This window comes from Mixia osmundae, assembly GCF_000708205.1.
Source record: "Mixia osmundae IAM 14324 unplaced genomic scaffold scaffold_1, whole genome shotgun sequence".
Classification (NCBI taxonomy): Eukaryota; Fungi; Basidiomycota; class Mixiomycetes; order Mixiales; family Mixiaceae; genus Mixia; species Mixia osmundae.
The window spans coordinates 244150-271818 of record NW_014575563.1 but is presented as its reverse complement, the minus strand read 5'-3'; the positions used below and the strand labels follow the sequence as shown (position 1 = coordinate 271818).

The 27669-nt window shown below is 56.0% G+C and overlaps 18 protein-coding genes across 18 annotated transcripts; 7 read left to right on the top strand and 11 right to left on the bottom strand.

Moving 5' to 3' along the window:
- Nucleotides 1-1063: 1063 nt before the first annotated feature.
- On the bottom strand, nucleotides 1064-1483 carry L969DRAFT_83779 (uncharacterized protein; the record flags this gene model as incomplete). The annotated part of the gene is made up of 1 exon (XM_014715088.1): nucleotides 1064-1483. A coding segment is annotated over one exon (220 nt), but the record flags the coding sequence as incomplete, so codon positions are not given.
- Nucleotides 1484-2361: 878 nt separating this feature from the next.
- L969DRAFT_100468 (uncharacterized protein) lies at nucleotides 2362-2625 on the top strand (the record flags this gene model as incomplete). Its single annotated transcript, XM_014715087.1, has 2 exons — nucleotides 2362-2436; nucleotides 2498-2625. Exons 1-2 carry the CDS (start codon nucleotides 2397-2399, stop codon nucleotides 2623-2625), a joined length of 168 nt encoding a protein of 55 aa, XP_014570573.1. The 5' UTR covers nucleotides 2362-2396.
- Nucleotides 2626-2712: 87 nt separating this feature from the next.
- L969DRAFT_91393 (uncharacterized protein) lies at nucleotides 2713-3498 on the bottom strand (the record flags this gene model as incomplete). Its single annotated transcript, XM_014715086.1, has 5 exons — nucleotides 2713-2827; nucleotides 2882-2952; nucleotides 3014-3199; nucleotides 3252-3308; nucleotides 3358-3498. 5 exons carry the CDS (start codon nucleotides 3496-3498, stop codon nucleotides 2713-2715), a joined length of 570 nt encoding a protein of 189 aa, XP_014570572.1.
- Nucleotides 3499-3789: 291 nt separating this feature from the next.
- On the top strand, nucleotides 3790-4496 carry L969DRAFT_44235 (uncharacterized protein; the record flags this gene model as incomplete). The annotated part of the gene is made up of 3 exons (XM_014715085.1): nucleotides 3790-4067; nucleotides 4121-4413; nucleotides 4471-4496. Coding segments are annotated over 3 exons (597 nt in total), but the record flags the coding sequence as incomplete, so codon positions are not given.
- A 16-nt stretch (nucleotides 4497-4512) lies between these two features.
- On the bottom strand, nucleotides 4513-5651 carry L969DRAFT_83775 (uncharacterized protein). The gene is made up of 2 exons (XM_014715084.1): nucleotides 5154-5651; nucleotides 4513-5103 (listed from the first exon to the last, which is right to left on the bottom strand). The coding sequence occupies exons 1-2, from the start codon at nucleotides 5614-5616 to the stop codon at nucleotides 4601-4603; spliced, it is 966 nt and encodes a 321-aa protein (XP_014570570.1). The 5' UTR covers nucleotides 5617-5651; the 3' UTR covers nucleotides 4513-4600.
- A 132-nt stretch (nucleotides 5652-5783) lies between these two features.
- Nucleotides 5784-7590, top strand: L969DRAFT_91390 (uncharacterized protein; the record flags this gene model as incomplete). The annotated part of the gene is made up of 3 exons (XM_014715083.1): nucleotides 5784-6127; nucleotides 6177-7227; nucleotides 7276-7590. The coding sequence occupies 3 exons, from the start codon at nucleotides 5784-5786 to the stop codon at nucleotides 7588-7590; spliced, it is 1710 nt and encodes a 569-aa protein (XP_014570569.1).
- Nucleotides 7591-7664: 74 nt separating this feature from the next.
- On the bottom strand, nucleotides 7665-10337 carry L969DRAFT_44381 (uncharacterized protein; the record flags this gene model as incomplete). Its single annotated transcript, XM_014715082.1, has 3 exons — nucleotides 7665-8761; nucleotides 8812-9694; nucleotides 9744-10337. 3 exons carry the CDS (start codon nucleotides 10335-10337, stop codon nucleotides 7665-7667), a joined length of 2574 nt encoding a protein of 857 aa, XP_014570568.1.
- A 232-nt stretch (nucleotides 10338-10569) lies between these two features.
- L969DRAFT_20835 (uncharacterized protein) lies at nucleotides 10570-12823 on the top strand. Its single transcript, XM_014714945.1, has 2 exons — nucleotides 10570-11565; nucleotides 11615-12823. Exons 1-2 carry the CDS (start codon nucleotides 10869-10871, stop codon nucleotides 12781-12783), a joined length of 1866 nt encoding a protein of 621 aa, XP_014570431.1. The 5' UTR covers nucleotides 10570-10868; the 3' UTR covers nucleotides 12784-12823.
- A 35-nt stretch (nucleotides 12824-12858) lies between these two features.
- On the bottom strand, nucleotides 12859-14836 carry L969DRAFT_68485 (uncharacterized protein; the record flags this gene model as incomplete). The annotated part of the gene is made up of 4 exons (XM_014715081.1): nucleotides 12859-12936; nucleotides 12989-14232; nucleotides 14286-14431; nucleotides 14488-14836. The coding sequence occupies 4 exons, from the start codon at nucleotides 14834-14836 to the stop codon at nucleotides 12885-12887; spliced, it is 1791 nt and encodes a 596-aa protein (XP_014570567.1). The 3' UTR covers nucleotides 12859-12884.
- Nucleotides 14837-15020: 184 nt separating this feature from the next.
- On the top strand, nucleotides 15021-16053 carry L969DRAFT_118270 (uncharacterized protein). Its single transcript, XM_014715080.1, has one exon. The coding sequence runs from the start codon at nucleotides 15178-15180 to the stop codon at nucleotides 15700-15702; it is 525 nt and encodes a 174-aa protein (XP_014570566.1). The 5' UTR covers nucleotides 15021-15177; the 3' UTR covers nucleotides 15703-16053.
- On the bottom strand, nucleotides 15877-16491 carry L969DRAFT_117759 (uncharacterized protein). Its single transcript, XM_014715079.1, has one exon. It carries the CDS (start codon nucleotides 16395-16397, stop codon nucleotides 16050-16052), a length of 348 nt encoding a protein of 115 aa, XP_014570565.1. The 5' UTR covers nucleotides 16398-16491; the 3' UTR covers nucleotides 15877-16049.
- A 54-nt stretch (nucleotides 16492-16545) lies between these two features.
- On the top strand, nucleotides 16546-18987 carry L969DRAFT_83769 (uncharacterized protein). The gene is made up of 4 exons (XM_014715078.1): nucleotides 16546-17816; nucleotides 17868-18209; nucleotides 18262-18803; nucleotides 18852-18987. Exons 1-3 carry the CDS (start codon nucleotides 16962-16964, stop codon nucleotides 18610-18612), a joined length of 1548 nt encoding a protein of 515 aa, XP_014570564.1. The 5' UTR covers nucleotides 16546-16961; the 3' UTR covers nucleotides 18613-18803; nucleotides 18852-18987.
- On the bottom strand, nucleotides 18687-20770 carry L969DRAFT_91384 (glycosyltransferase family 90 protein; the record flags this gene model as incomplete). The annotated part of the gene is made up of 4 exons (XM_014715077.1): nucleotides 18687-18803; nucleotides 18852-18987; nucleotides 19040-19871; nucleotides 19924-20770. 4 exons carry the CDS (start codon nucleotides 20768-20770, stop codon nucleotides 18687-18689), a joined length of 1932 nt encoding a protein of 643 aa, XP_014570563.1.
- A 222-nt stretch (nucleotides 20771-20992) lies between these two features.
- Nucleotides 20993-21852, bottom strand: L969DRAFT_91383 (uncharacterized protein; the record flags this gene model as incomplete). The annotated part of the gene is made up of 3 exons (XM_014715076.1): nucleotides 20993-21573; nucleotides 21627-21674; nucleotides 21723-21852. 3 exons carry the CDS (start codon nucleotides 21850-21852, stop codon nucleotides 20993-20995), a joined length of 759 nt encoding a protein of 252 aa, XP_014570562.1.
- L969DRAFT_118338 (uncharacterized protein) lies at nucleotides 21693-23100 on the top strand. Its single transcript, XM_014715075.1, has 2 exons — nucleotides 21693-22774; nucleotides 22879-23100. Exon 1 carries the CDS (start codon nucleotides 21860-21862, stop codon nucleotides 22697-22699), a length of 840 nt encoding a protein of 279 aa, XP_014570561.1. The 5' UTR covers nucleotides 21693-21859; the 3' UTR covers nucleotides 22700-22774; nucleotides 22879-23100.
- L969DRAFT_100456 (uncharacterized protein) lies at nucleotides 22305-24969 on the bottom strand. The gene is made up of 4 exons (XM_014715074.1): nucleotides 23549-24969; nucleotides 23422-23501; nucleotides 22868-23376; nucleotides 22305-22813 (listed from the first exon to the last, which is right to left on the bottom strand). The coding sequence occupies exons 1-4, from the start codon at nucleotides 24880-24882 to the stop codon at nucleotides 22727-22729; spliced, it is 2010 nt and encodes a 669-aa protein (XP_014570560.1). The 5' UTR covers nucleotides 24883-24969; the 3' UTR covers nucleotides 22305-22726.
- Nucleotides 24970-24986: 17 nt separating this feature from the next.
- L969DRAFT_83763 (uncharacterized protein) lies at nucleotides 24987-26200 on the bottom strand. Its single transcript, XM_014715073.1, has 2 exons — nucleotides 25718-26200; nucleotides 24987-25668 (listed from the first exon to the last, which is right to left on the bottom strand). Exons 1-2 carry the CDS (start codon nucleotides 25925-25927, stop codon nucleotides 25120-25122), a joined length of 759 nt encoding a protein of 252 aa, XP_014570559.1. The 5' UTR covers nucleotides 25928-26200; the 3' UTR covers nucleotides 24987-25119.
- Nucleotides 26178-27640, bottom strand: L969DRAFT_91378 (uncharacterized protein; the record flags this gene model as incomplete). The annotated part of the gene is made up of 8 exons (XM_014715072.1): nucleotides 26178-26205; nucleotides 26261-26568; nucleotides 26620-26757; nucleotides 26815-26989; nucleotides 27048-27220; nucleotides 27274-27352; nucleotides 27409-27507; nucleotides 27606-27640. 8 exons carry the CDS (start codon nucleotides 27638-27640, stop codon nucleotides 26178-26180), a joined length of 1035 nt encoding a protein of 344 aa, XP_014570558.1.
- Nucleotides 27641-27669: the final 29 nt, after the last annotated feature.

Here is a 27669-nt window from a genome sequence, read left to right as displayed (position 1 = left end):
GATGCTAGTGTGATGAGGTGGTAGTGATGGCTGTGAAGTGATGAATGAATAGATCTGTACCACCTGCTTGATATAACATTCGCAGAACGTCCTCGGACGGTCTTGTGTTCTGAGAGGGCCAGCATAGTAGAGCTCAGGGAAGACGCAGAGGCTGACAAGTGCCGAGGAGATCCGTCAGGGAGACTCTTGATGGGCGCTCCTGATCTCGAACGAGGCGAGGTCCGAGCGCGCCTCGTGTCATTGCGCAGGATCCGGCTGCTGATCATGAAGTATGTAGAGTATGCTATCATGCTTTGATGACTGTGTACTCGTTGCTGCATGTCTGGCGCAGTGCAACGTCCGAAAACGTGAAGTGTGGTGGTTCCCCTCGGATAGTGCATCAAAACTCAGCGCAGAGTTCTCGTGGATATGATATCGTACTGCAATCTGCTATAGCAGCGCAAGATCTGCATGCTGGCTGACAAGGTCCTGCATTGGATCTCGAAACGTTTATGACAACTGACATGCGAGCGAGTGGGCGGAACCGGTATATAAAGACAGTTCGCACGTCATGCCATGATTGCAGAGTCTGCGAGCACTCAGGCCTCGGATAGATGGAACAGCATTAGGGATAGGCGATGAGCAGACCGGGGCATTTGTAATAGTTAGGATATAGAGGACTGCCCCGCTGAGCTCAAAGAACGAGTGAGGTGGGTGGAAAGGTGCGGGGTGAGGATCGATGTGGATCGATGTGAGAAGCACTTTTCCAAATCATCTGCTATCGCTTTTACGCCCTTCAAAGTGCTAATACAGTCTTCTTAGAGCTACTTTCTTCAATTTTGCATAGCTTTGCATTATCTGTGACCCTCTCGTCATGCCCTGTAGTCATTGAAAAATGCCAGACATTGGGCCACTATATCCCGCACATCTCGCGCATCTGACCACCGGAAGATTTCTTCTGTGAGTCGAACCCAATTTGCTCTTCTCTTGTATAAAGAGCATTGAGGCCTCACAAACGTTCTTGAGCGATATGACGTAATATCAGCTTCAATCTTGAGCATCTAGATCTTCAAGCAGAGGAATGCTCGAGACAATGTTTGAGCAAGTGTACTAGAGTGCGCTCGCTGTTTGCTAGAACTGGCAATGGCTAGCAAGCTTCATCAAGCCTGACACACGCTTGCTGCTAGGATGAGAATCATTCACGGCCATGGAATGAGCGTTCTGCGATCACATATGCCAACTGCCAGACGAAGATGTGGCCAGGTCCTTTGCCCTTCGCTCGAGTCAGAACGTTACCACAGATCCAATGAAAGGAGAGTGATGAGCAGCAAGCTTTGGCATAGGTGATGCGCAGGTTGTTCGAGCAGTCAGAGTGCTCGTAAGCACGCCGACGGGTAATTGCAAGTGTGCGGACGCAACTATGCGCGCGCAAGTATGATGATTCGGACCTCGATATCGAAACGCCACTGGATCCCCAATGAGCCAGGTAGATCTCCCGGTCATGCTGCAAAGATACTTCGGTTCAATGTTGTGGGTGACTGCTGAGCTCTAATGCGAGAGCCGAGCGCTACAGGCCTACGTTATCTTGTAGCTCGGGGCCAACTCAGGGCGTAGGTTCGACGCGACAGCAGAACCCAGCGGTCCGGCGCCCAAGCCGATCTATCTCAACGAGCATCTCCTCTCGAGTCGCGATCGCCACTGCGTATCAAGTACATAGCGCTGACTTCAATATGAGAGCGTCATAAGGTAGCTCTGAACGGAAATGATTGCGCGGCATCGGAAGTAACGACCAAAACCGTTCGTTACACTATCTGTTTCTCAGCAATCTTGATCGTTCTCACGAGCCTCCTAAGCTACCACAAAGCCAGCCGGTATCCGTACGGATAGTATTGCAGCCCTCTTGAAGGAGGTGAGCGCATGATGACCCTACCGAGACGTATGGTATTCGACTGTGGTGTCACGACGAGACAGCACGCTGCCAGAACAGTCAGCCTGCGCGATATTCTGAATGAGCCTCAACGATCTTGTCTGATCGTGCAGAGACCGCGAGAGCAGTTTCGGTGAGACCATAGACTACGAGCATCATCAGAAGATGCCTTGCAAGTCACATCCGCTGGCCAGCAGCGAGAGATCATGGACTGCGTCGAGCAACTTTACAAACTGTTCAAAGGCGGATCACAGATGTCTGTACCGTCTGGATTCATTTCGATCAGAGTTACATGTCCGTAACGTGAGCATTGCGGATGAGGAGCCCTGTCAGAGGTAAGCTTGTGTCACACAAACTCGCCGCGCGAGAACGCCACCCATCACGATGGTAGGCATTACCTTCGACGGCACCACAGGCTTGGTTTCCGCGCAGATCTAGTCCGACTGCTTCTAAATGCTTGCATTGCATGCATCGGTAACTCATCTTTAATATGGAGGGCTCGAAACCCCCGTATGCGCCACTGGTCTGTCGTACGAGAGCTAAAGTTTGCACTTGTCCAAGGCGCAAGACCGATGTGATTGCGCCGGCTAGCTTGCATGTCCTCACACGTTCTGGTGTACCTCGCGTTGCGAGCAAGTCAGAGTGAATGGGCGCGTATAGGACCAGACTCTGGGCTTGCCGAAGCGTATTCTACGGAGCTGATCCGGGTCGCCTTATGATAGGCTGATCTGGACTGACGTATTGACGACTCTGCTGAACGACAGGATGCGAGCTCTGGCAATCGAATTCGTTATGCATCACACTGTTCAGTCCGTCTTGGCTGCGGGCCCAGCAACCTTTCGGAGCTCTGTCTTGCCTGTCGTTGGATCCTGCATCTCTTCCCAGCTGATAGCTACCAGAGGCTCGCCTGTGTCTTCAGCACTATCTCATCGGCCAAGATCAGCTGGCTGTGAGTAGCTTTTGGGCACCACATACGAAGCAGAGATGACGCCTAAGTCATTTCTTGCCGTAGAGAGATAATATGACCTCGCATCGCCAGGCGAAACCTACATAACTTTACGAGGTCAATTATCTGACCCTACTGAGGGCCAACCTTGAGTCACATACCACTTGTGCGCGAACAAGATCGCCTGGCCGGAAAGAGTGCCAGATCTTTAGCGTGTCCTTAGCGAGGAGCCGCACATCTTGCGGTCTGATGACACCTTGAATGTCTCGCACCGTCAAGCGAGATCCGACGACCTGAATGGCCAGCGTCGCCTGGGCGCGAGCTATGCGAGTGACAGTACCGATGACCTGCGGCCCGTCCAATAATTAGAGATTGTCTGGGTCGATTTTGGGGACCGACAATCTGTCCAACCTCCGGAAGCAGTGTTGCTTGAGCTTCTCTGCCAACAGACACAGTCTGCATATTTGTCTGAGCCGATCGAGCATGATGAGATCATCGTGCAGACCTTGCTATCATGTCGGACGGGTCCCGCGAGGGCGGAAATGACTTGACCGCCCCGTGTATAGGTGCCATCACCAGACTGAAGCTTTGTAGGTGCGCCCGTAAGCTGTTGGCCAGGCAGAGCAAATGCAGAGACTCTCGCCATGCTCTGGCAAGGTAATCGTCGTCGCGGACGCGTAGAGACAATCTCGGTCAAAAGTGACGTGGCAGTGGCTTCCATGCGCCAGCTTCGCTGATCTTTGGGTAGCTATCAAACATGGCGGCCAAGCGAGCACAGGTTGTCCCTGCGGGTGCGTATAGCTCTGCAGAGGTCGAGAGAGCTGTCAGCTGACCTTTTGGTGCTCTTCTCTCGTTCTCCCCATGCTCACTGTCGATGCTGCCTTACTCGTCACGCTCGATGGATTCGTTGCTCTGCATTGCTTCACTGCGCACTTGACTGTCCACAGAACTCGTCACAATCGCTGAAGATGGCGTGAAGCTCTTCGGCAGATGGGAGACCAATGATATCGAAGTCAAGGACATCTCTCTGACGGATTACATTCAAGTCAGACACGCCGTCTGGGTGCCTCACACTGCCGGCCGATGGAGCAAGAAGCAGTTCCGAAAGGGATCCATGCCCATTGTCGAACGAATGGTCGACTCTCTCATGATGAATGGTCGTAACAACGGCAAGAAGCAGATGGCCGTCCGCATCGTCGCTCACGCTTTTGAGATGTGCGTCCTCTCTTGCTTGCGGAACGACATGCGCTGATGTCCATTCACGGTAGCGTACATCTTCTGACCGACCAGAACCCCATCCAGGTCTACGTTGACGCCATCATCAACACTGGACCTCGTGAGGACTCGACCCGAATTGGCTCTCAAGGCACTGTGAGACGTCAGGCTGTCGATGTCTCGCCATTGCGAAGAGTCAACCAAGCTGTTGCACTGCTCACCATCGGCGTCCGAGAATCCAGCTTCCGTAACGTCAAGTCGATTGCCGAGTGCCTTGCGGATGAGCTCATCAACGCCGCCAAGGGTTCCTCCAATTCTTACGCGATCAAGAAGAAGGATGAACTGGGTCAGTCTGCCAACTGAACTTCTCAGATGCCCTACTGACTCGTCTGGTCACTGACAGAGCGAGTCGCCAAGTCCAACAGATAGACGACCACTGGGTGCTGATTGTACTTTTTGCTGCATCCTTGTGCTCGCAACTTGGTGGGGGCTGCACTATACATGTCAACAACATTGAGAACGTTTGCAAATATCTATTCTGCTTCCACTAGCGACACTATCTTTGTGCAGATCTCCTTGAAGATCTTATATGTCGGCGTCTTGACATATCGGTCTAGCAGAGTCTCTGCGGGCAACAGCCCATCGACGACCTGTTGCTTGCGCGCAGCAGTGTCCATAAGCACGACAAATTCTGTATCTATGGGTAATCGACCGAGAAAGCGACAGCCTTCGCCCTGGCCGGCCATCCGCTTCTCTTCTTCTATCCTGCAAAAGTCCTCGCCACCGCCCTTGCCAAAGACGGGCGTGATGTCGCCGCAATGAGGGCAGACGTAGCCAGACATGTTCTCGATGAGTCCGAGCACAGGCAGGCTCGTTCTGCGTGCAAACGAGAGCTCTTTAGACACGTCCGAGAGCGATACAGCCTGAGGTGTTGTGACGAGCAGAGAGTCTAATGTCGGCAAGGCGATGCTCTCTACGGCAGGCATAAGCAAGGGCCTTAGCTGCTCGAGGAGGGATATGTGCTCGTCAGACGTGCCTGCTCTGCATTTAGCCGGGCAAGGTGAGCAGACCGATGAGGGAGCGCACCCGGCGGTGTGTCGATGATAAGCCAATCCAGTTCACCCCACCTGACGTCTCCCAGGAATTGCCTGATCATGGCCGTCTTCTTTGGGCCACGCCAGACGACGCTCTCCTGACTGTTGCTGAGGAGGAAGCCGATGCTCATGCACTTGAGTACGCCTCTTTCTTCATCTGCTGACGCATCCTCTTTCTTCGGCGCATAGAGGTGCACTGGCACCCATCCCTCGCGCGATTGATGCACGTCCTGGCCTTCCATGCCCATCATGCGAGGAACCGATGGGCCAGTGAGATCGATATCAAGCAAGCCGATGCGTGCGCCGGGCTGGGAGCTGAGTAACGTCAAGGCGAGCTGCACGGCGACTGACGATTTCCCTACGCCGCCCTTGCCGGAGAGGACGAGCAGGACATGCTTGATGCTGCTGAGCCTACCCATCAGTCGCTTCGTCTGGGCGTCCGACATTGACGCCATGACGTCGCACGATCGCAGGTTGACTTGCGACACCGCGAGGAACGCGACGATGTCAAAAAGCCAACATGGGCTGCTTCCAAGATGGCGTCTAGTCCGACGCTGACCAACAAAGGCGCACCCCTCATGTCCTCTAGATCTCAGTAGCTGTCTCTATCCCTCCAGCAAACATGAAGGGCGCAATCCTATCCTGGTGCGCTATCGCTACTTTGACAGCCGCCGCACCATCAGCAAGGCCAAACATCATTTCTTTCAGCAGTTCGGCCCTGGCAGCGGCCGTCATCGATGGATCAACGGCTATCGAGAGTGCTGCCGAGGCACTTCTTGGAGATCCGCAAGGATCAAAAGCTGTCTCGACATCTCTCTCAGCGGCAATACATCTTGCCACTCCATACGGCAATGTGACAGGCATCAAAGACGGCCCTGCATACCGATATGTGTTGCCCTATGCAAAACCTCCTGTGGGTAGCTTGCGTCTTGCTGATCCTGTCGCCTTACCCAACGGTACTGCAATGTACGCGCTTTTGCTGCCCATCCAAAGTCATGCTGACGATGTGGTGCAGCCTGAACGGACAGAAGACGCCAGCTGCTTGCTTACAAGCCGGCATTGCATCCTCATCGGAAGACTGTCTTTATGCCTCGCTCTATGTACCCTCAAGCGGCTCACTCGCAGCACTCCCCGTCTTTGTCTGGCTCGAAGGTGGCTCCTTCGTTAGTGGGAGCGAGACCGCAGCCGGTCTGGATGGTGCAACGCTCGCGGTCAATGGCAACATGATCGTTGTCGTGCTTCAGTACCGTCTGGGCATTCTTGGCTTCTATCGAGCGCCATCGCTCGGTTTGTCGGGCAATTATGCGGTGAAGGACGTCAGGCTTGCGCTACAGGTCATCAACAATCTCAAGGCCTTCTGGCACAATTCGGCAAAGGTCACGCTAGCAGGCCAATCATCGGGCGCGCAGCTCATCAAGACACTCCTCACCGTGCCCACCGCCGATGCGCTCTTCTCGCAAGCGATACTTCAATCTCCGCCCGCAGCATATGGCGATCAATCTGCCGCTACTGGAGCGAAGCTGGCCGGCTACATCGATCAAGTAAGCGGATGCTCGACCGTCGCCTGCTATCGTGCCATGTCTCCCACGCACATCGTCAATGCAACAACAAACGTCTACGAGCAAGCATCACAACATATCGCCAATATATCACCTGCCGAGCCGATCAGACCAATCATAGACGGCTCGCTCGTCGTTCGCAGCTTTGATTCTGCAGTCAATCGAAAACTCTTCACTCGTACTGATCGCTCTCTCATCTGGACGTCTGTACGCGAAGAGGCTGCTCCCGAGATCTACACGGCGATTGGGACTTCCCCAGTACCCTCGAGCTACTTTCCCAGCATCGTTCAAGGCCTTGCTCCTCTGCAGCAGAAAGCTGTTCTCGCATCCGGGCTGTATTCTGTCAACGAAAGCGATACTGACGGGACACGTAACGAGCTCACGCTTCTCGGTACTGATTACATCTGGCGCTGTCCGATCCAGCAATACGCTGTCAATATGACGCGGCAGATTCCGTCAATCTATCTCGCACAGTTCAATCAGGGTATTGCATATCCAGATAATCAAGTGAGTCGAACACTTCGCCGCAGATTCTGAGCTGACTGACTCGATCAGGCAATACCCTACTGCGCCGGCAAGGTCTGCCATGAAGACGACATCTTTTTCACTTTCGACGACGGCGCATCACTCAACAAGACGCAAGCGGCAATCTCGAGGGAGATTACGGCCCGGTACTCAGCCTACGCCCATACTGGCAGTCCGAACGCTGCAGGCTATGTGACTTGGTCACCTGTCGCCACAGCAACGAGGCTCAATCTGTTACAAATAGACTCAATCAGTACAGTCATGCAGACGCAAAGGTCCCCACAGTGTGGACCCAACGCGCTCTGGGGTAGGCTAGCTCGCTTCGATGCTCAGATTGCCTCTTGACACAAAATCTACATTCGCAAGTTCGGCTAGCAACAACAGGAAATATGTCGTATCACCACTGTAGCTAGAATCTATCAAGTTCCGCCCCAGAGGAAGCTCATTCGCTTCGAGCTCTTCGGTCTCAATATGGGCGCCTGCTGAGCAGAACCGCTATCGTCGGCAGCTGCTGACAAGAAAGTGGGCAAGGATCCCGAGTCAGATATCGAGGTATCTGCGCTCTCTGTTGGCAGACTAGAGGTTGTAGAGCCTGGCGTTGTAGCCTGCGAGAAGGCTGCAGAGATGTCACCAGCATCCGCCGCAGTAGCGCCAGGCTGCGGCGAAATGGCAGGCGCAATGCCGAGCCCGCTAAGACGTGTTTGCGATGATCCGCTGATCGACCCGCTCGCGGATGAGTGATGACTGAAGCGAGGCTGCATGGCCTCATTGGCTTGTCGCTGCGCATCGATTGACATCGGCGACGCGATTTGGGCTGACGATTTGCGACGATGATGACCGCGGCTGCCAATATCGACGACAGAAGAGATAGAGGGCTCTTTGCTTGCTGTATGCAGTATTGGACTGCCGTGCTCTTCTATGCCCATCAAACGCATCTCTGCTTCCAGACGCTCGCGCTCTCGCTGATCCTCTTCGTCTTCTTCCTCTGGACCGGTTCTCTGTAAGACTGAAGCTTCGGGAATCGGGGTAGACGCGAGAGAAGATGAAGCAGCTGCGCCGAGCAGCATGGGCCTAAAACCAGCGGGAGGCGATGTGACTTGCTGTTTGGTCTTGCTGTCGCTACCGCCCATGATGCTCGTCAAAGAGCGCCAGTCGAGAGACATTCCCTTTGCGGCTCTTGTCTCGGACGGCGTAGGAGGCGGCAGCATCGGCAGAGGGGGGCTGTTCCCTGCTTGACTGCGCAGCGCATTGGCTTCACGTCGTGTCCTTTCGACATTAGGACTGCGTGGAAGTACAGATCCGGTCGCGGTGGCTTGCTGACGCGTGAAAATGGCAGCCTTGCCATCGGTCACAGGCGTACGGCGCTGCGACGGGGCTCTCGAGAGTGCAGGACTATAGTCTGCAGCTAGCACCTTCTCGAATCCTTCGTGAGCGATAATGCGTTCGACAATCTTGTTCACATATAGCGACAGCGCTTTGTTCGCCTCTTTCAGCTGTCTTATCTCTGCACGGGCTGCTGCGTGCGAGGTTCAGCAAGTGATCAATTACATGTCGAGAACAGCTCACCGTCGGTCTCTGCATTGGCTTCGCTGGCGTCACTGACGACTCGCAGGCGGGACTGCGCCGTTCGGGACGGCTCCAAGAAAGTGGCTTTGCTGAGTTCTGCGCCGAGATCTACGGCACTCTGGCCTTGCAAGCTTGAATCCGACAGCCGACGATCAGTGGTAGGTGAGGACACGCTCGAGCGAGGCGTCGACATAGAGTCCCAATCTCGGGTAAAGACAGGCTGTTGCAAGATCTCGCCAGTCATCGTGCGTTCCCTTAGCAAGACTTCATACGACTCGTTCTCTTGCATAAGATTCGCGTTCAGACGTCTGATCTCGTCCAGCTCGGCCAAGGTGTGTTCATGCTCGGCGATGGAAGCCGAATGCTTCTCTTGCAGAACATCGTGCTGTGACTGAAGGCTCGCCAGCTGGTTCAGCGCCTCTCGGCGCAAGCTGGGCGAGTCTTCGCCGCTTTGGCCAGGTCCTGTTGTCAACGTAGGGGTCTTGAGGCCTTTACAATCCGATTGGACCGTCGACTCGGCCAAGGAGGTTTCTGCCTGCTTCAGACGTATTTGCAGCTGGACAATTTCTGTCTCGAAGCGCGCGATCTCCGCTGCCAACGTAGACTTTTCGGCCGTCCACTGCTCTCTCTCCGCCTGCAACTCGAGCTGCTGTGATTCGACGGCTTTATGTAGGCCCTGACGCTGCTTCTCTGCTGCTTCTAGCTTGGAGATCAGAGCAGTGTTGGCCTCTAGTTGGGCAGAGAGCTCCGCTTCGAGACGCTCGGCTTGCGCAAGTGAGTCATCCGTCCTCTGTGATTGCTGTGTCAGCTGTTGGCGCAGTTCATCGAGCTGATCAGAGTGCTCTTGTATTCGCTGCTTAGCTTGCTCGAGTTCGTTGAGAGTCTGTAATGGGCACATAAGACCGAGCTGGCTAGGCAAGGGGCGCACGGACCTCTTCGGCAACCTTCGAATGACGACGGACCGATTCGAGCAGAGAGGCTCTGTCGAGTCTCGAGTACTCATCGTTGGCCTGGTCATCGTCATCTACATGCGACACGACATTATCTGCTGTCTGCTGCGTGGCAGATGCAAATGACTGCGCTGACGATCTGTGGGAAAGGGCTGGCTCTATCTCGCTGGCAGACTCCTGCGGCTGCAGGCTCGGCACCTGTTCTACGTCTGCGGCAGGGGGCGGCTTTCGCTTGACGGGGCTCGACGGCGCGCGCGTACTCGTTCGTGTCGGTGAGGGAGCGGCATTGCTGATCGCGGTAACGCCATTCAGCTTGCGTGCAGCAAGATTGGCAGCCGTTCTCTGCGCTCCTGGCGAGCTTGTCGTTGCGGTAGCATTGGGCGATAGGCTTGGCTTTGTGCCGGGGCCGTTGAAGCTGCTTTGTCGCGACGGTGTGGCTCGGGGAGGCGTGCTAGCAGCTGGCGCAGCCTCGCCCTGTGCAGATGCACTAGTCCGTCTGATGCCTGAACTGGGCCGCGCAGCTGAACGAGCAGGCATGACGGGTGCCTGAGCATCAGCTGCCGCCTTTGCCGCCATCACGTCGTTGTGTCACGTCGCTATGCGCAATCGTCACGGCAACGCGCTCCGACGCAGATTGACGCGCTCAAGCAGCTTTGCATGCCGAAATTGACTAGCTGGGCATCAATCGTGCCTAGCAAGCTGCTCGCGGCGCGCTGTCAGGGGGCATTGGGTTGATTTTCACGTCTACCAGAGTCGTGATGTTGATTAGATAATTGCCTTTGCCGTCCAGGCGCGTGCTTGCGTCCGCGCGCCATTTCTCCCAAAACGCCTTTTCCGTCAGCGTATTGGCGCACGGTCGGAGGTCGAGTCAAACTTCGCTACACGCCGGAAAGCGTCTAATCAGCGTGCTTGCGGCGAAAAGCGAGGCTCTCGAATGCAAATGATGTGATCGAGAAGAGCGAGCCCGGCCCTTGCTGGCCATGTGCGCTCGGCTCATTGAACGCTACCGCGACAAATGAGTGCCTCCTGTGACGCAGTCCGCTGATAGCCTTCGTCTTATAGCGCCTGCTCAACTTCTCGGCTACGCTGTCGTACTCTGACGGCAAGATGTCAGGCATTGCCAGACGGCGATCATCTGCCTATGCGCTGCTGACGGCTCTACTGCTATCGTCTGCTAGCTTTCACGACATACTAGATTGTGGCGTCAGCAGTGTCGGCGCTCGTCCGGCTTCCGAGCGGCCAGTCTTTGTGCCAGAGCCGGGCCCATCGCCAGCAGAAGCCAAGGACTATCTAGAGAACCTCGGCGTCGACACGAGCAGCGCAGCAAAGAGTCATGAAGATCTCTCGCTTGATATCTCCAACACGACCAAGCACATGTACAGCCTGGCCGCCCTACCGTGCCTGCCATCGACCGCCAACGACGTCACGATCAATGCACTCTTTGCGGCAGGCGGGCCTGGCTACACCGTCTCGCTGTGCCCGAACACGGTCTACACAATCACCAGCTACATCATCTTCACCGCACATGGTCAGGAGCTGTCGACGCAAGGCTATCCCACCGGTAGCAGCCGCGCACTCATCAATGTCATGGGATCAGGTCAAGCGACCGCCATCTATGGCGCATGCGGTGATTGCAATTTCATCAAAATGCGCAACATCCAGATCAACGGCAATCGACCGCTGCTAGGCAGACTCACCGAGAATGGCTGGGGACTGATGGAGATCGGTGGCCCAACCAATGGTCAGGTCGTCGACAATGTGCATGCTTATGAACCTCGTGGCTGGACGGCCATGCATATCACTGGTAAGCTACGATCTTGCCCCGAGAAACCTCTCACTCACAACGTGTTTAGAGGGCTACGGCAACTCGTGCACCAATGCAACGGTGTCCAACGGACAGTTTGGACCTTCCGGCACTGCGCCCAACACGGCGCGTCAATTCTATGCCTCGCTGAAGAAGCTGCACCAATTCTTCCTCACTCCACCGCGCCAGCTAGCCAAACGAGACTATTCGGCGCCCGGCGAATGGGCAGATGGCATCAGCATCTCCTGCGCGTCTACGACGATCATCAACAACGTCATCACGAACCCGACAGACGGCGGGATCGTGCTCTTTGGGTGCCCCAACTCGTACGTCGCTGGCAACACTGTCATAGCGGAGGACAGAACCCTGCTCGGCGGCATCAACATGGTCGATTTCTATCCCTGGAACGGCAACTTTTCCGGTCTCATCGTTGAAAAGAATAATATCGTCTCTGCTGGCTCGATGATTAAAGTCGGCATCGCAATGGGTACCCTCGTCTGGGGCAGTATCAACTCGACTCAATTCCAGAACAGCGGTGGCACCGTACGCTACAACACGCTGAGCAGCTCCGGACAGTACGGCTACATCGGATTTGGCATCGCAACGGCAGGTCATCTGAATGCCGCTACATACGGTAACACCTTTTCGGCTGCAGCGTGGAATGGAATACCTTCGCAAGCTTGTGTTGGCCAATTTCTGCCGCCGCGTCCAAAGGCGCTTACCTATGATCCGTACACTACTAGTGGCAGCTTTCAGACTGGCTCGTCCCAAGATACGCTCATGTTTCTGATCTGCATGATGCCTTATCAATACGATCCGAGCTATGTGCCGCCTAGCACCACTTCGACCTCGACCTCATCTACGTCCACATTGTCCAGCAGCAGTTCGATCGTCTTAGCGGCCGTGACGACGAAGTCTGCGCTACCAAGCACAACGACGACGGTCACCGTCAGAATAGCGACGAGCACAAAGAAGGCGGCTATCCCAAAGGCGACTAAGAAGAAGAAAGTCAAGAACCCGATGGGCAAAGCGTCCAAAGTCATAGCGATGCGTGAAGCTCTTTCGAGGTTCAAAATTTTCTCAGTGGCGGGTGAGGACACCGAGTTCGATTTAGAGGAGTGGGACGTTCCATTCGCGGCTAGAACGGGCACACCCATGTTTGTTGATCACGTCTCGCGAGGCTTTGACAAGCGAGATATGCTTAGCGATTTCCTGTAGATGTCTCACTGTATGTAATGCAAATAATCGAAGATTGCCATACTGCAGTGCTCCCGTCTGAGCTTCGCATCCTGCAATCACATTGTCGATACAAGAAGGGTTTACAGCATGAACGTTAGCGGGTTCTCGAGCGCAGTCGAGAAAGCTTTCATCCTGTACGACCTCTTGAGCGCGGTCTACCAGGCTAGCCGCAGCAGGTACGTACCATCGGGCACCAACGGCACCGTCTACGACACGATGATCACAGCTCAACGTGACCTTGATCACGTTTATCGCCTTGAAGCCTTTTTCGCTCGAGGGATCAAGGACAAGCTTCTGCTCGGTCGCGCCGATGGCAAGGATGCACGACTGTGGCGGGTTGATGATGGCTGTGAAGTGAGAGATGCCGAGCATGCCCAAATTTGAGACTGTAAAGGATCCGCCTTGGTATTCATGAGACTGGAGCTTGCCATCTCTCGCCCGGGCTGCAAGTGCTTTTGCTTCTGCTGAGATACTTGCTAATCCTTTGCTGCCCACGTCTTTTACAATGGGGGTGATGAGTCCCGTCGGTGTTGCGACAGCCATGGAAATGTCAGCCTTGTGATACTGTCGCACGAAGTCGCCATGCCAGCCTGCATTGGCCTCCGGAACGTCTTGGAGCGCAATCGAAGCCGCCTTGAGGACGAAATCGTTGACAGATAGCTTCGTGCCGGCTTTGACGCCGTCAGAGGGGCTCTTCTCGCTAGCAGATTGCGAGGCCTTGTTGAAGACTTCGCGCAGCTTGAGCAAGCGATCTGCGTTGATCTCTGCGGTGAGATAATAATGCGGCGTATCTCGCTTTGACTCTGTCAGGCGGTTCGCAATCGTTCTGCGCATGCCAGATACGGGTGTATCGGTGTAAGCTGGCAAGGCACCTGCGTCTGCTTTGGCACCAATCTGTTGTGTCGGTACTGCTGGCGAGGGACCAGATGAAGCGACGGGCCCGTCAGACTTGTAGCCCTCGACATCGCTCACGACGATGATCGAATTCGGCCCGGTACCTTTGACTTTGCTGAGCGGTACGCCCTTGTCAAGTGCGAGTCGTTTGGCGGCAGGGGTGGCATAGATCGACGAACGCGGCACAGAGGGCTCCTTTTGCTTTGTCTCTGTCGACTTGTCCTGCTTCTTGCTCGACTTTGTGTCCGGCTCCGCGTCATCCTTTGGCTTCTCCTTTTGCTCGGCAGGCGCCTCTTCCTTCTTTGGGGCTTCATCCTCTTTGCTCTCTTGCTTGGGCTCTTCTTTCTTCGGTTCTTCGCTCTCGGCTTCAGACGCGAGCTTGTCGACTTTGTCTTGCTCGATATCGTCGGCGTCCTCTGCCATGACTGCGATCACCTTGCCTACTTGGACAGCCTTTGAACCGTCTCCGACGACAATCTTGGCTACGACGCCTTCGTCCTGTGCCTCGACATCCATGGTAGCCTTGTCAGTCTCCTAGAATGAACGCCTTGAGCATGCGGCAGCTGCAGAGAGGGACAAGTCCTCACAATCTCTAGCAGAACGTCGCCAGGCGCAAACGATTCGCCTTCCTTCTTCTTCCAGGAGGCGATGCCGCCTTCCGTCATAGTGGGCGACATAGCCGGCATGGTGAACTTGCTCAGGGCGTCGCATCTGCTTGTCGTGTGTAGCGTGCCTGTGGGAGCCCCAGATGAGTGAGATAGCGAGCGCTAGAGGGGCTTCTCGACTGACGAGCTGATGGTGACGGCCCCTTCAGTCGAGATTGCGTACTAGAGCGCCATACCGAGCTCGGAGCTGGTCGAGCATGTGCAGAGCTGCACGACAGGCCTCGTTGACTGCAAAGAGCCGTCGTAGACGAGAGTGGACCTGCCGAGCTGGCAACGCCACAGACGGCTCGCAAGCGGGATGATGACGCTCGCGGTGGCCTCGCAGCATGTCGTGCGCTCACGCCGAGCATGATTCCTCGACTTGTCGCTCGCTCGAGACAGAAGTACGGAGGCCAATGCGACACCCCACCACGCAAAAGGTTGGGCGACGGAAAACATTTGACGACATAGGCGCACAGGGCAGGCAAATTCATGACAAAAGGCTTTCGATTCATTTGCATTTGCAGCTACGGCCGCGCGAGCGAAGCAGCGATAGCGATGAGAGGGCGCGAGCAAGTTGCGGCACAGAAAGTGCTCGCGGCAAGCTCAAGCGGATGAGGAAGGGTACCGCGCGCGGTAGCATCATCATCTGACTGATACCGGCGGCTCTTGCCATGGTACCTGGCCCCAAACGAAAGCAGGCGCTTTGTATGCTGCCAGCACTGTTGGCGGTAGGTCTGATTCAAGCGGCGCCCATGGTGCATAAGGATCTTGATGACTGCCAAAGGGCATATCTGGCCGTGGCGCATTGGCTGGCTTTGTGGCAGGTGCTGCCATGGGAGGGTTGCCATCCGCATGTGCAGCTTGCACCGGCGCGGCTTGTGGTTTTCCAGGAGCGACAGAATCAGCCTGGGCACTGCTCGCGCCGCCAAAAGCAGATGCACCAAAGGCCGGCGCTGTCAAAGGTTTCGCAGGCGTCGCAAAGGCAGTCGGAGTCGATTGCCCGCCGAATGCAGGCACCGAGAAAGCGGATGAAGCTTGCTGCGAGCCTGCAAATCCGCCGAAGCCAGCGGCGGGTGTCGTCGTGCTACCGAATGCTTGCGCTGGGGTGACAGGCGCTATGCCGAAGGCAGGTGCTGCGCCAATTGCCGATGCCGCAGACGCATTTTGGGGTGCAAATGCGGATGCTACAGGTCGAGGGGTGGAGAACGCACCAAATGCGCTACCAGCTGTCGGCGCAGGAATGCTGCCGAATGCACTCTGGCCGAATGCAGGTGCTGGACTTGCAGATCCGAAAGCACTTTGGCCAAATGCAGGCGCGGCCGCCGACGGGGCTCCAAAATTAGCAGTAGCAGTTTGAGTGGCACCAAAACCAGTCTGTCCGAATGCGCCGGGATGGCTCGACGTGCTGCCGAAAGCGGTGGGTGTTGCGCCAAATGCGCTTGGCTGACTCGCTGCATTGCCGAAGCCCGTTGGCCGACCAAAAGCAGTGGCGGGCGCTGTATTGAATGCGCTAGTGGGCGATGCACCAAATCCGCCTGAGGTAGGCTGACTTGGGCGAGTTGACGCGAGCGACTCGTTTGCTTTTTGGGCGACTGCGTCGGTGTTCGCTAGGACTTGCTTGGTGAGCGTATCAGCTTGTTGTATCAGAGCTGCCTCTCTCTGCTCGACTGCGATCAGTGCTGACGGCGATGAAGGAGATGGACGCTAGCGTACGATCAAGTGAGGAGCGTTCTGCGCGCGAGCTTGGTAGAACTCGAGCCTGATCTCTTCGGGCGAGTGCTCGACGTCGCTAATGAGAGTGGGTGCATGCTTTGTGGGCCCATAGGCAGAGAGAGGCCAGAGAGGCTTCTCTGAACTCCAGTCGGTCCGTATGGCAGCAGGGCTGTCCCGGATGACCGTCAGCAGAGACTGAGGCAAGGCAAGTGATGAGAGCTTACTCGACGGTGCCAGTCGCTGCAGCACCAGTCGCGGCACTCGAACGGATGTGCTGGCTGCGACGAGCCGGCATGAGCTCAGTCGATTTGCGGCTTGAAGAGGACAGACTTGATGCATCTCGTGCCGAACTTGCAGCCTCGAGGGGTGTTGAAGAAGGCACAGCTGCACGACATGCTGTCAGACGATGTACCGCAAGCCTGCGCACACCCACTCACACTGGCATGACGCCTGCCGCACGCGAGACGAGCAAGCCGAGCGGCCCCGTCCGCTTCAAGAGACGCCCAAACCTTTTCGCGTGACGACGACGACGAGGAGGAGGACTTGGACTTTGTTTTTTCGTGTCTCAGCGGTTTCCCTGACGAGGTCTGGGGCGGAGTGGCAAGAGGTGGCAGAGTGGGCATACCCACCTGCGCCTCGCTAGAGCCACCGTTAGCTCCTGTCTGAGCGCCTCCGCAGCCTGCTGATCGTCAAGTTCAGACACCAGCATCTGCCGCCACTCCGGTGACAACGTGCACGAGCAAACAGATTGACCAGTCCGGTCTCACGAGTCTACACAGATTGAACCTCGACGGACGCTGCTGTGACCGCTCTCAACATCCACTCCCAGGTTGGGCGACGTACTCGCTGCGTGGACTCGGCGCACACAGCAAAGCACCGCTTGCGAGCCGCGCGCGCGACGACATGGACCCGGCCGGCCACAGCCAGATGGCAAGCAGCAGCGCATCTACTTCGTCAGGGAGCTCGACAGCGGCAGACCATGCCCCACACGGCAGAGCGCAGGAGATGCCGCTGCACACCGCCAAGTCGACAGGCTCGAGCTTACACTCTGCCTCGTCACAAAAGCGCAAGGAACGCCAAGCGCATCGAAGTGACCCACACAAGAAGGAGGGCAAGACGTATACATCCGTCACACCCACACAATCTGGTGCCCCCCGAAGCAAGGTCTCCGTCAGGCCCGCCTTTGCGCTCCGCGATAGATTCGATATACCCGATCTGCCGTCTGGCTCGAGTAGCTCCCAGCTTCAGGCCAAGCATGACGATCAACCTCTAGGCAAACGATTCGTGCACGTCCAGCATGACGGCCCGCCCTCTCGGACGACGGAGCCAAGACAGCCATTGAAATCATACGATCCCAATGAGACTCATAGAGGTAACGAGCCTGACGACGCCGACGCGACAGTGTCCAAACAGGGTCGTCAAGATACACACGGTCCAGATGAGGATGACGAGGAGGAAGAAGCAGAGCCAGAGCAGGGATGGTTCTCTTTCACACTGCCCACACGGATACAGAAGCGTGCAGAGTCTTACTGGCGCAATTCCGCCATGACTCGCATGCAGTCCTCGACAGGCTCCGTCTTCAGCGGCAGAGAAGGACGGCGGCGGCACGACAGTGCTGCACTGGGTATGACCCCGACCGGTGACATTGAAAAGTCATCCAGTCGGCATAGCGATCGCTCTCATCCACAGCGGCCGGGAGCCGGCAAGCGATCGACGGGCTCACACTTTGCTACAATGTGGAGCGCGCACCAGGCTACAGTGCGCATGCTAGCAGATGCTCGTTGAGCGAGGACTGATCAGGCAATGCAGACGCCTGGCTGGTCAAAGCCCTGGGAGCCCTTCCAACGGCACGAACAGACTCAAGATCCCTTTGATGCAGCGATGAAGAGTGCGACGGATCACGATCCAGATCGTGGCCCATCGAGCAGAAACAACAACCTGAGATGGCAAAACTTCATCCTCTACAATCCCTTCGCGCCCCTCATCATCCGTTTCGTCAACCTCAGTTTCACTTCCACCGTCCTCGCCGTCGCCGTGCGTACTCAGGTCGTCGAGAGGCACAACAATCTCATCGGCGTCCTCGGCTCCTCGATCCTGGTCGGCATCATCATTTGTCCCATCACGATCGTGCATATCTTTATCAGCGTATACGTGAGTGGCCCGCCTTCTCTGCTCCTTCGTCCGGCTGATCATGAGCTCGTAGCTCGAGTACTTTGGCAAGCCCATCGGTCTGTGGCGTGTCAGGCTAAAGATGACATTCTCGCTCGTCGAGCTCGTCTTCATCGCACTCTGGGCTGCCGAACTGGCGCTCTGCATTGATAGCTATATCTCGACGCCGCTCTACTGCACGTCATATCTACCTTATGCTCGCTTTCAGCCGCGTGTCGGCGATGCCGCCATCTCGGGTACCGCTGCGGACGTGCTTTGCAAGATGCAAGGCGCGCTCATCGCTCTCGTCTTGATCAGCTTGCTTCTCTACTGTGGCGTGCTCGTCATCACGCTCTACCGTATCGTCAACATGGTCGCCCGCAAAAGTCGATCAGGCGCATTTTAGAACTTTGTTGACTAGAGACTGTCTGTCGTATGTGAAATTGTCGCACGTGTATGCATCATCTCACATGTCTTTGACTACGTAAGCTCTTTGCTCGGCTCGTATTCGAAAGCGTCTTCGTCGGATCGATTCCAGAGTCGACACCACTCGAGGAGTAGCCGCCAATGAAACGCGATCATGTCCTCTGCTCGCCACTGCTTTCTTGCGTGAGTCAACGGCGAGGGAGAATCGAGCTAGCGCACGTGATTGAGTGCCCATTCCTTGCCATTTTGGCCAATTCGCTCAGCCAGATGATCGTTCGCGCCTCCTTCGTCCCAGCCGCGGAAGAACATCATGATGTCAATCAAATCCCGGTAATCTGTTGAGACAGGAATGTAGCTTTCCAGCCGGGTCAGCGTGTCGAGATGAAAATGAACGCATGCACACTCACTGGACCCATGGAACGATGCGTTCCTGCCACCACTGTGGGAACGTCGAGGCCTTCAATATAGCGCTGCTGCTCGTCATCAGGGTGTAAAAACGTCCGCTCCATCCATTGCCGTCAATGTCGAGAATGTACTTGTGCTTGAAAGCGTCCGAGCGAGGGGCGCTTTCCTGAAAGTCGAATGTCTGCGCGAGCTCTTGACAGATGTGCTCGTCGCATTGTATCGGCTCGCCTATCACGGCGAAGCTAAACAGGGCTTGCGAGACCCGCTCAAGCGATACTCGTACGAACGTCGTGCCACCACTGATGGTCTCAGCTAGCATCGTATGAAAGACGCCCTGGTCGGGTTTCGTGAACAGGTGAAGAAGACGGTAACGCGGAGAACCGCGCCAGCTCTTGACGGGAAGAGAATCTCTAAATGCTGCGCCCGTCAAGGATCCTCGCCAATAGAGCGTCGAGAATGGCTTCTTTGACCAAGGCACGGTCTCTTCTTCTGTGACTGGGCCTCGCGTCCTGGGGGCTAGCCCGAGATCTGTCCGATGAGTCGTTCGTGACCAGACGAACATGGGCTCGATACGCTGCAGCATGGAGCCGCGCGTATTGGCAGGATGGTGCCAGTAGACCTCTGGCGCTGAGCAAGCATCGGCTGACCTCGCTGCATCGTAAATGAAGCCATCTGAGTCTGGCAAGACAGGGTCGATCTCGTCCTCTCGAAAGCTCGGCAGCTTGTATGCAGCATGCATGGGCGAGCCCGACGGACATATATCCAGAAACGGATGATCAACGGAGTTCTTATCTGGAATGTATCCGTCAGTGTCACCAGACGCGTCAGGTATGTCTGCGGAAGAGAAGAGATCAGCGCATATCGCGAATACACACGCTCGACCGACATCTTCCTGCGCGCGTGAGGCGACGTAGATACTCCAGATGATCGTTGCTGACACTTGCGAACCCGCTATCGTCATAACTTACTGTAAAGTTGAAGCTGGCTGGCATGAGATGTGCAACCTCTCGCAGGGGCCCTAACGCGTCGCCTAAGCGGTCATTCGAATTATCAAACGCAAATTGCCGAGACTTGTCTTGCGCCGCAGGATCGACCATGACGGTACGGCTCCAGCTTTTTTGACTCTCATGGAGAGATGAGGTGCGTCGACGGATCACACTAGCCGGCAGGGCATAGAAAGGCTCCACGTCGTGGTGAATGTGATCGTACTCGTCCACTAGAACGACGTTGTTCCTGTTGGCATAGTCCCACCACTTGTCGAATCCACGAGGGGGATTTCGTCCGTATCGACGCCTGTACTCGCGTACCGCTTCGTCCAGTGTGGTCGACTGCTTGTCCAGCAGGGTCTGCCATTTTCGTTCTCCTGTTTCGATGAGCTGATGGATGGGATGTGCATCTGCTTGCCCAACTCGCGCAGCGTCGAGAAATACTCGGCCACGAAGCGTGTCGAGTGTGAGGCTGGCGGCCTTGAGCGAGCGCTCTTGCTCTGTCAATATTCGTCGTGTCGCAGGATCGTAGTTGGGCCCAAAGCTCGCGAGCGTTGTCGTATTCTGCGATCCTTGCTGCCATTGGAGAACCTGCTGAGCGACGGAAGCGTGTGCGTCTGATCGAGATGAAGACGCAAAGAGGGCAGTATCAGCTGCCGTAAAGATAATCAAGACGATGGCGGCAGCTGCAGGCAGCAGCCTGAAGTCGTGCGCACGCTGCGCCATAGGGCCGGCTGAGAGGCCCATGGCACGACTCGCGGGTTCGAATGAGCCAGAGCACAGACATTCTCGCAGAATTCGACTTTCGTGTGGGCCAATATAAACCCGAGACACGGCTTAGCGGGAAGACGCGATCAACGATAAACGATTGCGAGGCTTCGTAGAACAAAGCTCGCGTGCGCGTCATGTCTGCGTGGTCATGGCATGCACTTGAATATGACGTGGCGTGCACCGTATTGGCATATATGACTATAGTTTGTTACTATCTTGCACCCACTTTGCAGACTTGGCCTGCATCTTGGCTATCGCTTCGTGATCGTCGCCGAGCTCCTTCATTTTCGTGATGGTGTCCTTGTCAGGAATGGAGATCCCCGCCTGGACAGCGGGTCGCTCGCTGATGGTATCGAGCCATCGCTTGAGGTTCGGGAATGCGTCGAGCGTCTCGATGCCTGCCCAGGCATGGAATCTCACCCAAGTATACGAGTTGATATCCGCCAGCGAGTACTGGCCCTTGGACGGGCCGACAAGGTAGTCTCTGTCCTTGAGCCGACCCTCGAGAACGCCATACAAGCGCTTCGTCTCGTTGACGTACCGGGTCATACCATATTCAATCTTTTCTGGCGCATACCTCACGAAATGGTTCGCCTGGCCCTGCATCGGTCCTAGACCGCTTTGAGCCCAAATGATCCACTGGACGAGCTGGCTGGTCTCGTTCGGATCTGCAAATGAGAGTACGTGGTCTTGATCGTAGTGTTGACACAGGTACATGTTGATCGCAGCGCTCTCCATGACCGGAAAGTCATTGCGACTCTTGTCCGTCAAGGCGGGTACTGCGTGCCGCGGCATGAGGATAAGAGGGATTCGCTTTTCGATGCAGGCTCACTGCGTCCGTTCGGATTGACGGCAAGGAACTCTGGTGTCTTCTGCTCGTCTGCTCGAACTGTCAGCCTGGCAGTGTCAGGTCAGGCGTCAAACTTGCTCTTTTGCATCGCAATCGGCTTGTACTCGCACTTGATACGATCGCCATAGTGCGCTCTGAGCTCTTCGATAGCGATCGAGCACTTCTGTCCGTTCGGCGTGGCAGCTGTGAGCAAGACAAGGTCGGCCATTCCGGTCATGTCACGCTGCAAATGTCGCCGTCGCGTTCGTTCGTCTGGTCCGAGTCGACTGCAGATTGGTCACGTAAGCAACGACGAATTGCCCTGTCCGGCGTGCATTGGCCGATGGATGGGCTCGCTATTTGGCTCGGACGATGACGAGGAGTCTTCGGCCAGCGATGACGATCCCATGATCAGCCATGACTCGACATGCCCTGTCGAGCAGACACGACGCCTTTCACAGGCAAATGCGATCAGTGGCTTGCATCACATCAAATTAGCTTTGGACAGCACAGAATCATCGATACTCTTCGATTCCTTGTATGAGGCTTTCTTTGCCAATGCTACCTCGAATCAAGTCATGCTCTTTGCGTCGCCCTCGTCGCGCTTCGAGCTGCCGACATGTCTGCAGTCAATCTTTAAAAGACTACCTTCATTGCTCCTTCGAGCAGGCATGGACCTCTCCGACATCGAGCACTACCTTCCGCCGGCATCTTCTTTGCCGCGACATCAGATCATCGTCAACCTGTACCGGCCAGGCGAAGGCATCACTCCTCATGTCGATCTGCCACATCGCTATGCAGACGGTATCATCGGACTCTCACTCGGCGGCGCCTGTGTCATGGACTTTGCGCACCGCTCGCAGACTCATTGCGTTCTGCTCGAAGCAGGCGATCTATACCTACTGAGAGGCGACGCGCGCTACAACTGGCTGCATGGCATCGCATACCGCGAACAAGACACATACCTCGACGCAAATGGCCTTTGCATCACCGTCAGTCGCGCCTTGAGAATTAGCGTCACTTTCCGCACGATGCTCGAGGGCTCAGATCTCGTCTACACTAGCGCGGCAAGCTAGATCAGCATATAGAGCATGCATCAACCACTATAGCTTCGATCTGGGATAGTTCTTGCGCACGCCTTCGACGACCTGGTCATCTTCTGCGCCGAACAAGAGTACAGTCACAGTAATCTGTAGCCTGAGAGATCAGCACGGCCCAGCCAATGCAGAATCAGTTGGACGCACGTCATCTCGATATCTTCTGCTTATAGGAGCGGGTATAGACATCAGAGCCTGTAGCGTAGATGAATTGGCGCCTCCGAGCGCGTTGCGTATCAGATGAGTCGCAATGTTCGCGTCCTCGAAAACATAGCTCGGCCCGGCGCCCCTCTGAGGCGTCTGACGAGGCACATGAGGCGAGATGATGCCCGTATCAGACAGCCTGACTTTCTTCACGACTGCTGATTGCGTCTGTGGTCTTCGCTCGCCGTCTAAATATGCGCCCACGAGTCCGACGACCTCTTCGTTGCTGAGCTGATCCCACAATCCGTCTGTGGCCATCACGACAAACCTGCGGGTCGAGCCCTTGCTCGGCTTGGCAGGGAGATCGAACGTCGACACGACAGGATCAGCCGTCACATAGGGCGGTGTGAGATAATTGCGGGGCACGTATCGACCCTGACCGGGGTAGAAGGCATCGAGCAGCTTCTCTTGCATTCCCACTGGCCACTTGTATCGCGAGTCACCCATTGCACCTGCTCGCGTGTCAGCAGATATCAAGATGAGCCACAGCAACGCACGTGTTGGTTCCAGACCGCCGAGTACGCGTCCCCGCATGATGACGCTGTCTCGCTCGCTCGCAGGGTGTTCAGCTTGCATTCTGTGCTCGAAGTAAGCATCGTTTCTCTCACAGGCCGGCCAGCGTACCGTTTGACCTCTTTAGGGTTCTTGCCCGTCTGGTCCTCAGTGAGAACTTCCGCTTTCCAGACGCCTTTCCCGACTGATGTACCCATGACGGCGCGAGAATCACCTGCGACAGCAAGCTGCAGTCGGTTATTGGCCGTGTCGACAAAGGCAAGGAGGGCACAAGAGCCAGACAGGGCGGGCAAGAGCGTCTGTAACGCTTCCGCTTGGGCAGTCGTGTTCAGCTTGCCCTTGCCAGAAGTGCTTTCGAGTAGCTTGATAGGCGCGTTGACAATGTCGCTGTCCAACCGCCGGAAAGCATTCCTCAGAGCTTCTTTTGTGACATTTGGATCCGAGTCCAGCTCGTCCAGCTGGAACGTGTCTTGAGCTGTCTTGCTATTACTCCCCGTCACGAAAGACCATACGCGGTCCATCTTGCCCTTCTCATCGTTGCCCTTGCTACCATCGGACGCTATAGACGAGGAGCTTGCCAGGCTTGCTAGTCTCACTTTGGCATATTCTTCTTCGCCCGCAAAGACGGCGTTCAGTTCGCGGCCGACGTAAGCAAGCAGGTGTTCGCTGAGATACTTTGACGTTTGCCAGCCGGAGTGACCATCGAACACGGCAAACAGCATGAGATCGCCCGTCTTTTTGCTCGAAGCATCGCGTGATAGTATGACGGAGCAAGAGTCGTCTTCGATCGGATCATTGCTTGCTAAGAAACTCGTATCGTATCTGTACAGAGGGTTTCCCGCTCTGCCCACAGAGAATGACTGGGCGTGTTCGGCCAGGCGTCGATCGGTCTCCTCGGCAGACAGCATTGCGAGCGTTTTGCTTGTCGCTTTTGTAGCCGTCGTCGTCCCACTGCCACTCTTATCGCCTGTCTCGCCTTGCAGAGGGACAGTGAAGAGCTGACTGCTCCTCGTCGGGGACGTGGAACTCGATGCAGCAGCGGCCAGCGCCGATGGACTTGTTGCTTTGGACGAGGCGTAGCGCTGTTGTCCGAGATAGATGACACTGGACAGTGCAACGACACCTAAGCTGATGAGAGCTATATCGATCGCCTTCCGTCGCTCCGGCGGGGGCGGCGGTCGCTTAGTAGATGAGGAGCTAGATGCGTTGCTACTCGATGAGCTTCCGTTCGAAGAGCCTGGAGGCGCTGCAGAGATATAGCTGGGCGAGCCTGTCGATCTGATAGCACTCAGAGACAGCCAGCGAGGACTGTCAAGCCGCGAACAGGCCGTCAAGGGACTAGATGGAGCTGAGCAAGCTCGACAGACAGTAGGCCGGCTTGCAACGAGAATGCTGAGCTGCAGCGAGCGGAGAGTACCAGGTAGAGCCCTCGCAGGCCTGGACATGTCCACCGCCCTGAGAGATTTACCACAGTAGCGGCTGTCAAGCGTACATCAGTACGTTCGTTCAAGTCGCTATGACGCAAATCCGCGCGAAGCTAGAAGCGCGACGATCTGTCTGCCGTCTGCCAGCGGGTCTCGGAAGATCACGCCAGAGTACAACAAAGCCCGGGGACGTAATGTCCATCACGTTGACAGTCAGTTCTAGGGCGAGCTCCATGCTGACTAGGACGGGGCTCGGGTCTATCGTCGGAGTGATGCAAGCGTGACCAATGTCAGTGTTGTCAGAGCAATCCACACTTCTCTTTGTGGTTTCGCCAGAGTGGCACCACTCGCGCCTGTCGATGCAGTACTGGCGAGTGAAGTGACAGTGGCAGAAGCGATGGGAATACCAAAGTCAGCGCCCGTTGTGGCATTGCCGAACGAGCCTGCAATGCGCGCTGCGCTAGTGACTGTGGCATTGCCGGCTGCGCTGGTAGCTTTGCTCCTTCTGTGAGCGCTCGACGTCTTGGTCGATGACGAGCTCGCTGATACTGGTGTAGGCGCAGTCTCAGAATCGCTGTTGTCATCAATGTTGCCCGACACTTGCTCGCTCGCGTCGCTACTGAATTTGCCTGTACCTCCCGACAGGGTGAAGCGTGCGCTGTAGGTGTCGCTCGTCATGTCGCTCCCAAATACCGAGGGACGCATGCGGAGGAAATAGTAGTGCCCTGAGGGCCCGATATTGGCGGGAATGGTGCCTGAACCGGAAAGCTTTCCTGCGGGAAAATTGCCCACGGTTGCTAGCATGGTCTATGGATGCGGGTAAGACCAGTGACATACACAGCTGGCGCGGGCATACCTGGTTCGTCAGGGAGCCGACGTAGACCATGACTTTGAGCGTGCCGAGCGGCGTCAGGTCCGAATCGCCGCTGTCTTGCCATGTGAATTGGAAGGGCTTGCCGGCTGCGATGGTCGTAGAGGCAACAGGTGCAGTGATCTCGAGAGTTGCTCTCGCTATGCCAGCGAAGCTAAGGACTGCAAACAGTGCGAGCCTTTGTATTCTTGCCATATTCATCTCTGAATCTGCTGAGTACGGAAGTGAAGTGCAGTGTCGGGAGTGACGCTCGATGAGGCGAGCGAGCCAGTGAACTGCACAGTGGGACGGTCTATCGCTCTTGCCGAGACAGACCTGTCGTGGTTTTGCGGTCTTTGAATGGCGATCGCTCGCGCCAAGACAGACGCGACAAAGTCACGCGGGTGATCACGCGCTAGCGGCTTTTGCAATTTTGACATTCTATCAGGGTTCGGTCTCAGGGAATCTACTTGATCAGCTGCACTTTGGGCCACCTGCGCGAGCTTGACTTCAGCACTAAAAGCCGCGAGAGGGAGATGAAGAGCTCACTTGAAGGTAGGCCCACTGGATGCCACGCAGATTTGACCGAGCTGATGCGCGACGTCAACACACGTGTCGATGTCTTTCCCTTGCAAGAGAGCACCACAGAAAGCGCCTGCGAAGGCGTCGCCCGCTCCGTTGGTATCGACGATATCTTCGTCCTTCATGGGGGTGACAGGGAACACCTTTGGTTCTGCATCGGGCGTAGCGACGATGGTCGAAGACGCTCCTTGAGTGATGACGACCAGACGGGGCGAGGCTGTGTTCTTCTTGGGCAGTGCAGCGAGCTTGCTCGCAATCTCTGCAATGTCTTTCGTCTGTCGTGGATATATCAGCTCGGCAATACATGAGGAAAGGACGAGACTTACATTCCAGTCGTGGGAGGCAGCATAAGCCTCTGCTTCGCTCTCGTTACCGAACAAAACATCGACGAGCGGCAGCATCGTGTCGACTTGGCTCTTGAAGAACTGTGGAATGAAAGGCGCTGACAGGTTCATTGCAAACATCTGCACACACACGGCCACACATGAGCAACAGCTTCGCGCAGGTCGTCTGCAAGGTACCTTGTTATGCTCGCTGGCATAGCTGGCAAGCTTTGTAGCGCTCTCGATGCCATGGGTGAGGAAGAAGCCACCGAGATAGAAAAATTTGGCGCCCTCGATCAGCTGCTTGACGTTGGACTCTTCGAGATGCGATGGCGTGAACTTCTCAGCAGCGCCCAGCAGCGTTGCTAGCGATCTGACCGTCCACCCGTCTCAGTGGGCCTTTCGACAGACGCAGCAGAGGGGAGACGCGCCTGTTGTGACCAGTGATGACCACCGCGCAGGCTCCCGTCGGCTCGCCACCCTTTGGAATGACCTGGTAGAAGCTCTTGAGGCCTTCCTTATCATTGGCCGCTCTCAGCTGATCGGCAAGATCGTCTTCGCCTACTGCACCGAGATAGGCGGTCGAATTGTCGGGCAAGACATACTGCAGCATGCCAATTGAGCTCATGCGACTTGGCAAGCTTGTCACATTCTGACCTGTGCAGCTCTGGCAGCATTCTGTGCAGCACCACCGGCGACATAGACGACGTCGTAGTTGGTCTTGATGTCGTCATAGCTGCACGATGGCCTGATGAGTAAAATGTTCAGGGGCTGATGCGCCTTGAGACTTGCATCTCCTTTTGCTTGCCCTCGACGAGGATAGCATCGTTCGCTTTGAGTTCATATTTCTGGAGCAGCGCTTCACCATTGCGCACTTGGATGTCGAGCAACCTGTCGACCGAGGCAGATCCTACGTCAGCTCTGCCCAAGCACGTTGCGAGTTGGCCTGGCCGCGCGAGCATGTGCAACCATGCTGTGGGATCACTGACGGGTTGCCCATTGCTACGAAGGAGTAGGAAGCCATCTTCGGTGGCTGAGCAGTCGCACAGGACA

What these genes read in the sequence shown, in the direction of transcription:
- L969DRAFT_83775 (XM_014715084.1), bottom strand. Translation starts at nt 5,616, where the DNA reads ATGGCGTCAATGTCGGACGCCCAGACGAAGCGACTGATGGGTAGGCTC. An exon ending in TATCATCGACACACCGCCGG is followed by an intron (nt 5,104 to 5,153) that starts GTGCGCTCCCTC and finishes AATGCAGAGCAG; the next exon opens with GCACGTCTGACGAGCACATA.
- L969DRAFT_117759 (XM_014715079.1), bottom strand. Translation starts at nt 16,397, where the DNA reads ATGCATCAAGTCTGTCCTCTTCAAGCCGCAAATCGACTGAGCTCATGC.
- L969DRAFT_118270 (XM_014715080.1), top strand. Translation starts at nt 15,178, where the DNA reads ATGGGAGGGTTGCCATCCGCATGTGCAGCTTGCACCGGCGCGGCTTGT.
- L969DRAFT_83763 (XM_014715073.1), bottom strand. Translation starts at nt 25,927, where the DNA reads ATGGCAAGAATACAAAGGCTCGCACTGTTTGCAGTCCTTAGCTTCGCT. An exon ending in TCGGCTCCCTGACGAACCAG is followed by an intron (nt 25,669 to 25,717) that starts GTATGCCCGCGC and finishes CCGCATCCATAG; the next exon opens with ACCATGCTAGCAACCGTGGG.
- L969DRAFT_20835 (XM_014714945.1), top strand. Translation starts at nt 10,869, where the DNA reads ATGTCAGGCATTGCCAGACGGCGATCATCTGCCTATGCGCTGCTGACG. An exon ending in GACGGCCATGCATATCACTG is followed by an intron (nt 11,566 to 11,614) that starts GTAAGCTACGAT and finishes CAACGTGTTTAG; the next exon opens with AGGGCTACGGCAACTCGTGC.
- L969DRAFT_83769 (XM_014715078.1), top strand. Translation starts at nt 16,962, where the DNA reads ATGGACCCGGCCGGCCACAGCCAGATGGCAAGCAGCAGCGCATCTACT. An exon ending in GGAGCGCGCACCAGGCTACA is followed by an intron (nt 17,817 to 17,867) that starts GTGCGCATGCTA and finishes CAGGCAATGCAG; the next exon opens with ACGCCTGGCTGGTCAAAGCC. An exon ending in ATATCTTTATCAGCGTATAC is followed by an intron (nt 18,210 to 18,261) that starts GTGAGTGGCCCG and finishes ATGAGCTCGTAG; the next exon opens with CTCGAGTACTTTGGCAAGCC.
- L969DRAFT_100456 (XM_014715074.1), bottom strand. Translation starts at nt 24,882, where the DNA reads ATGTCCAGGCCTGCGAGGGCTCTACCTGGTACTCTCCGCTCGCTGCAG. An exon ending in AACCCTAAAGAGGTCAAACG is followed by an intron (nt 23,502 to 23,548) that starts GTACGCTGGCCG and finishes CTTCGAGCACAG; the next exon opens with AATGCAAGCTGAACACCCTG. An exon ending in CGGCGGTCTGGAACCAACAC is followed by an intron (nt 23,377 to 23,421) that starts GTGCGTTGCTGT and finishes ACACGCGAGCAG; the next exon opens with GTGCAATGGGTGACTCGCGA.
- L969DRAFT_118338 (XM_014715075.1), top strand. Translation starts at nt 21,860, where the DNA reads ATGTCACGCTGCAAATGTCGCCGTCGCGTTCGTTCGTCTGGTCCGAGT.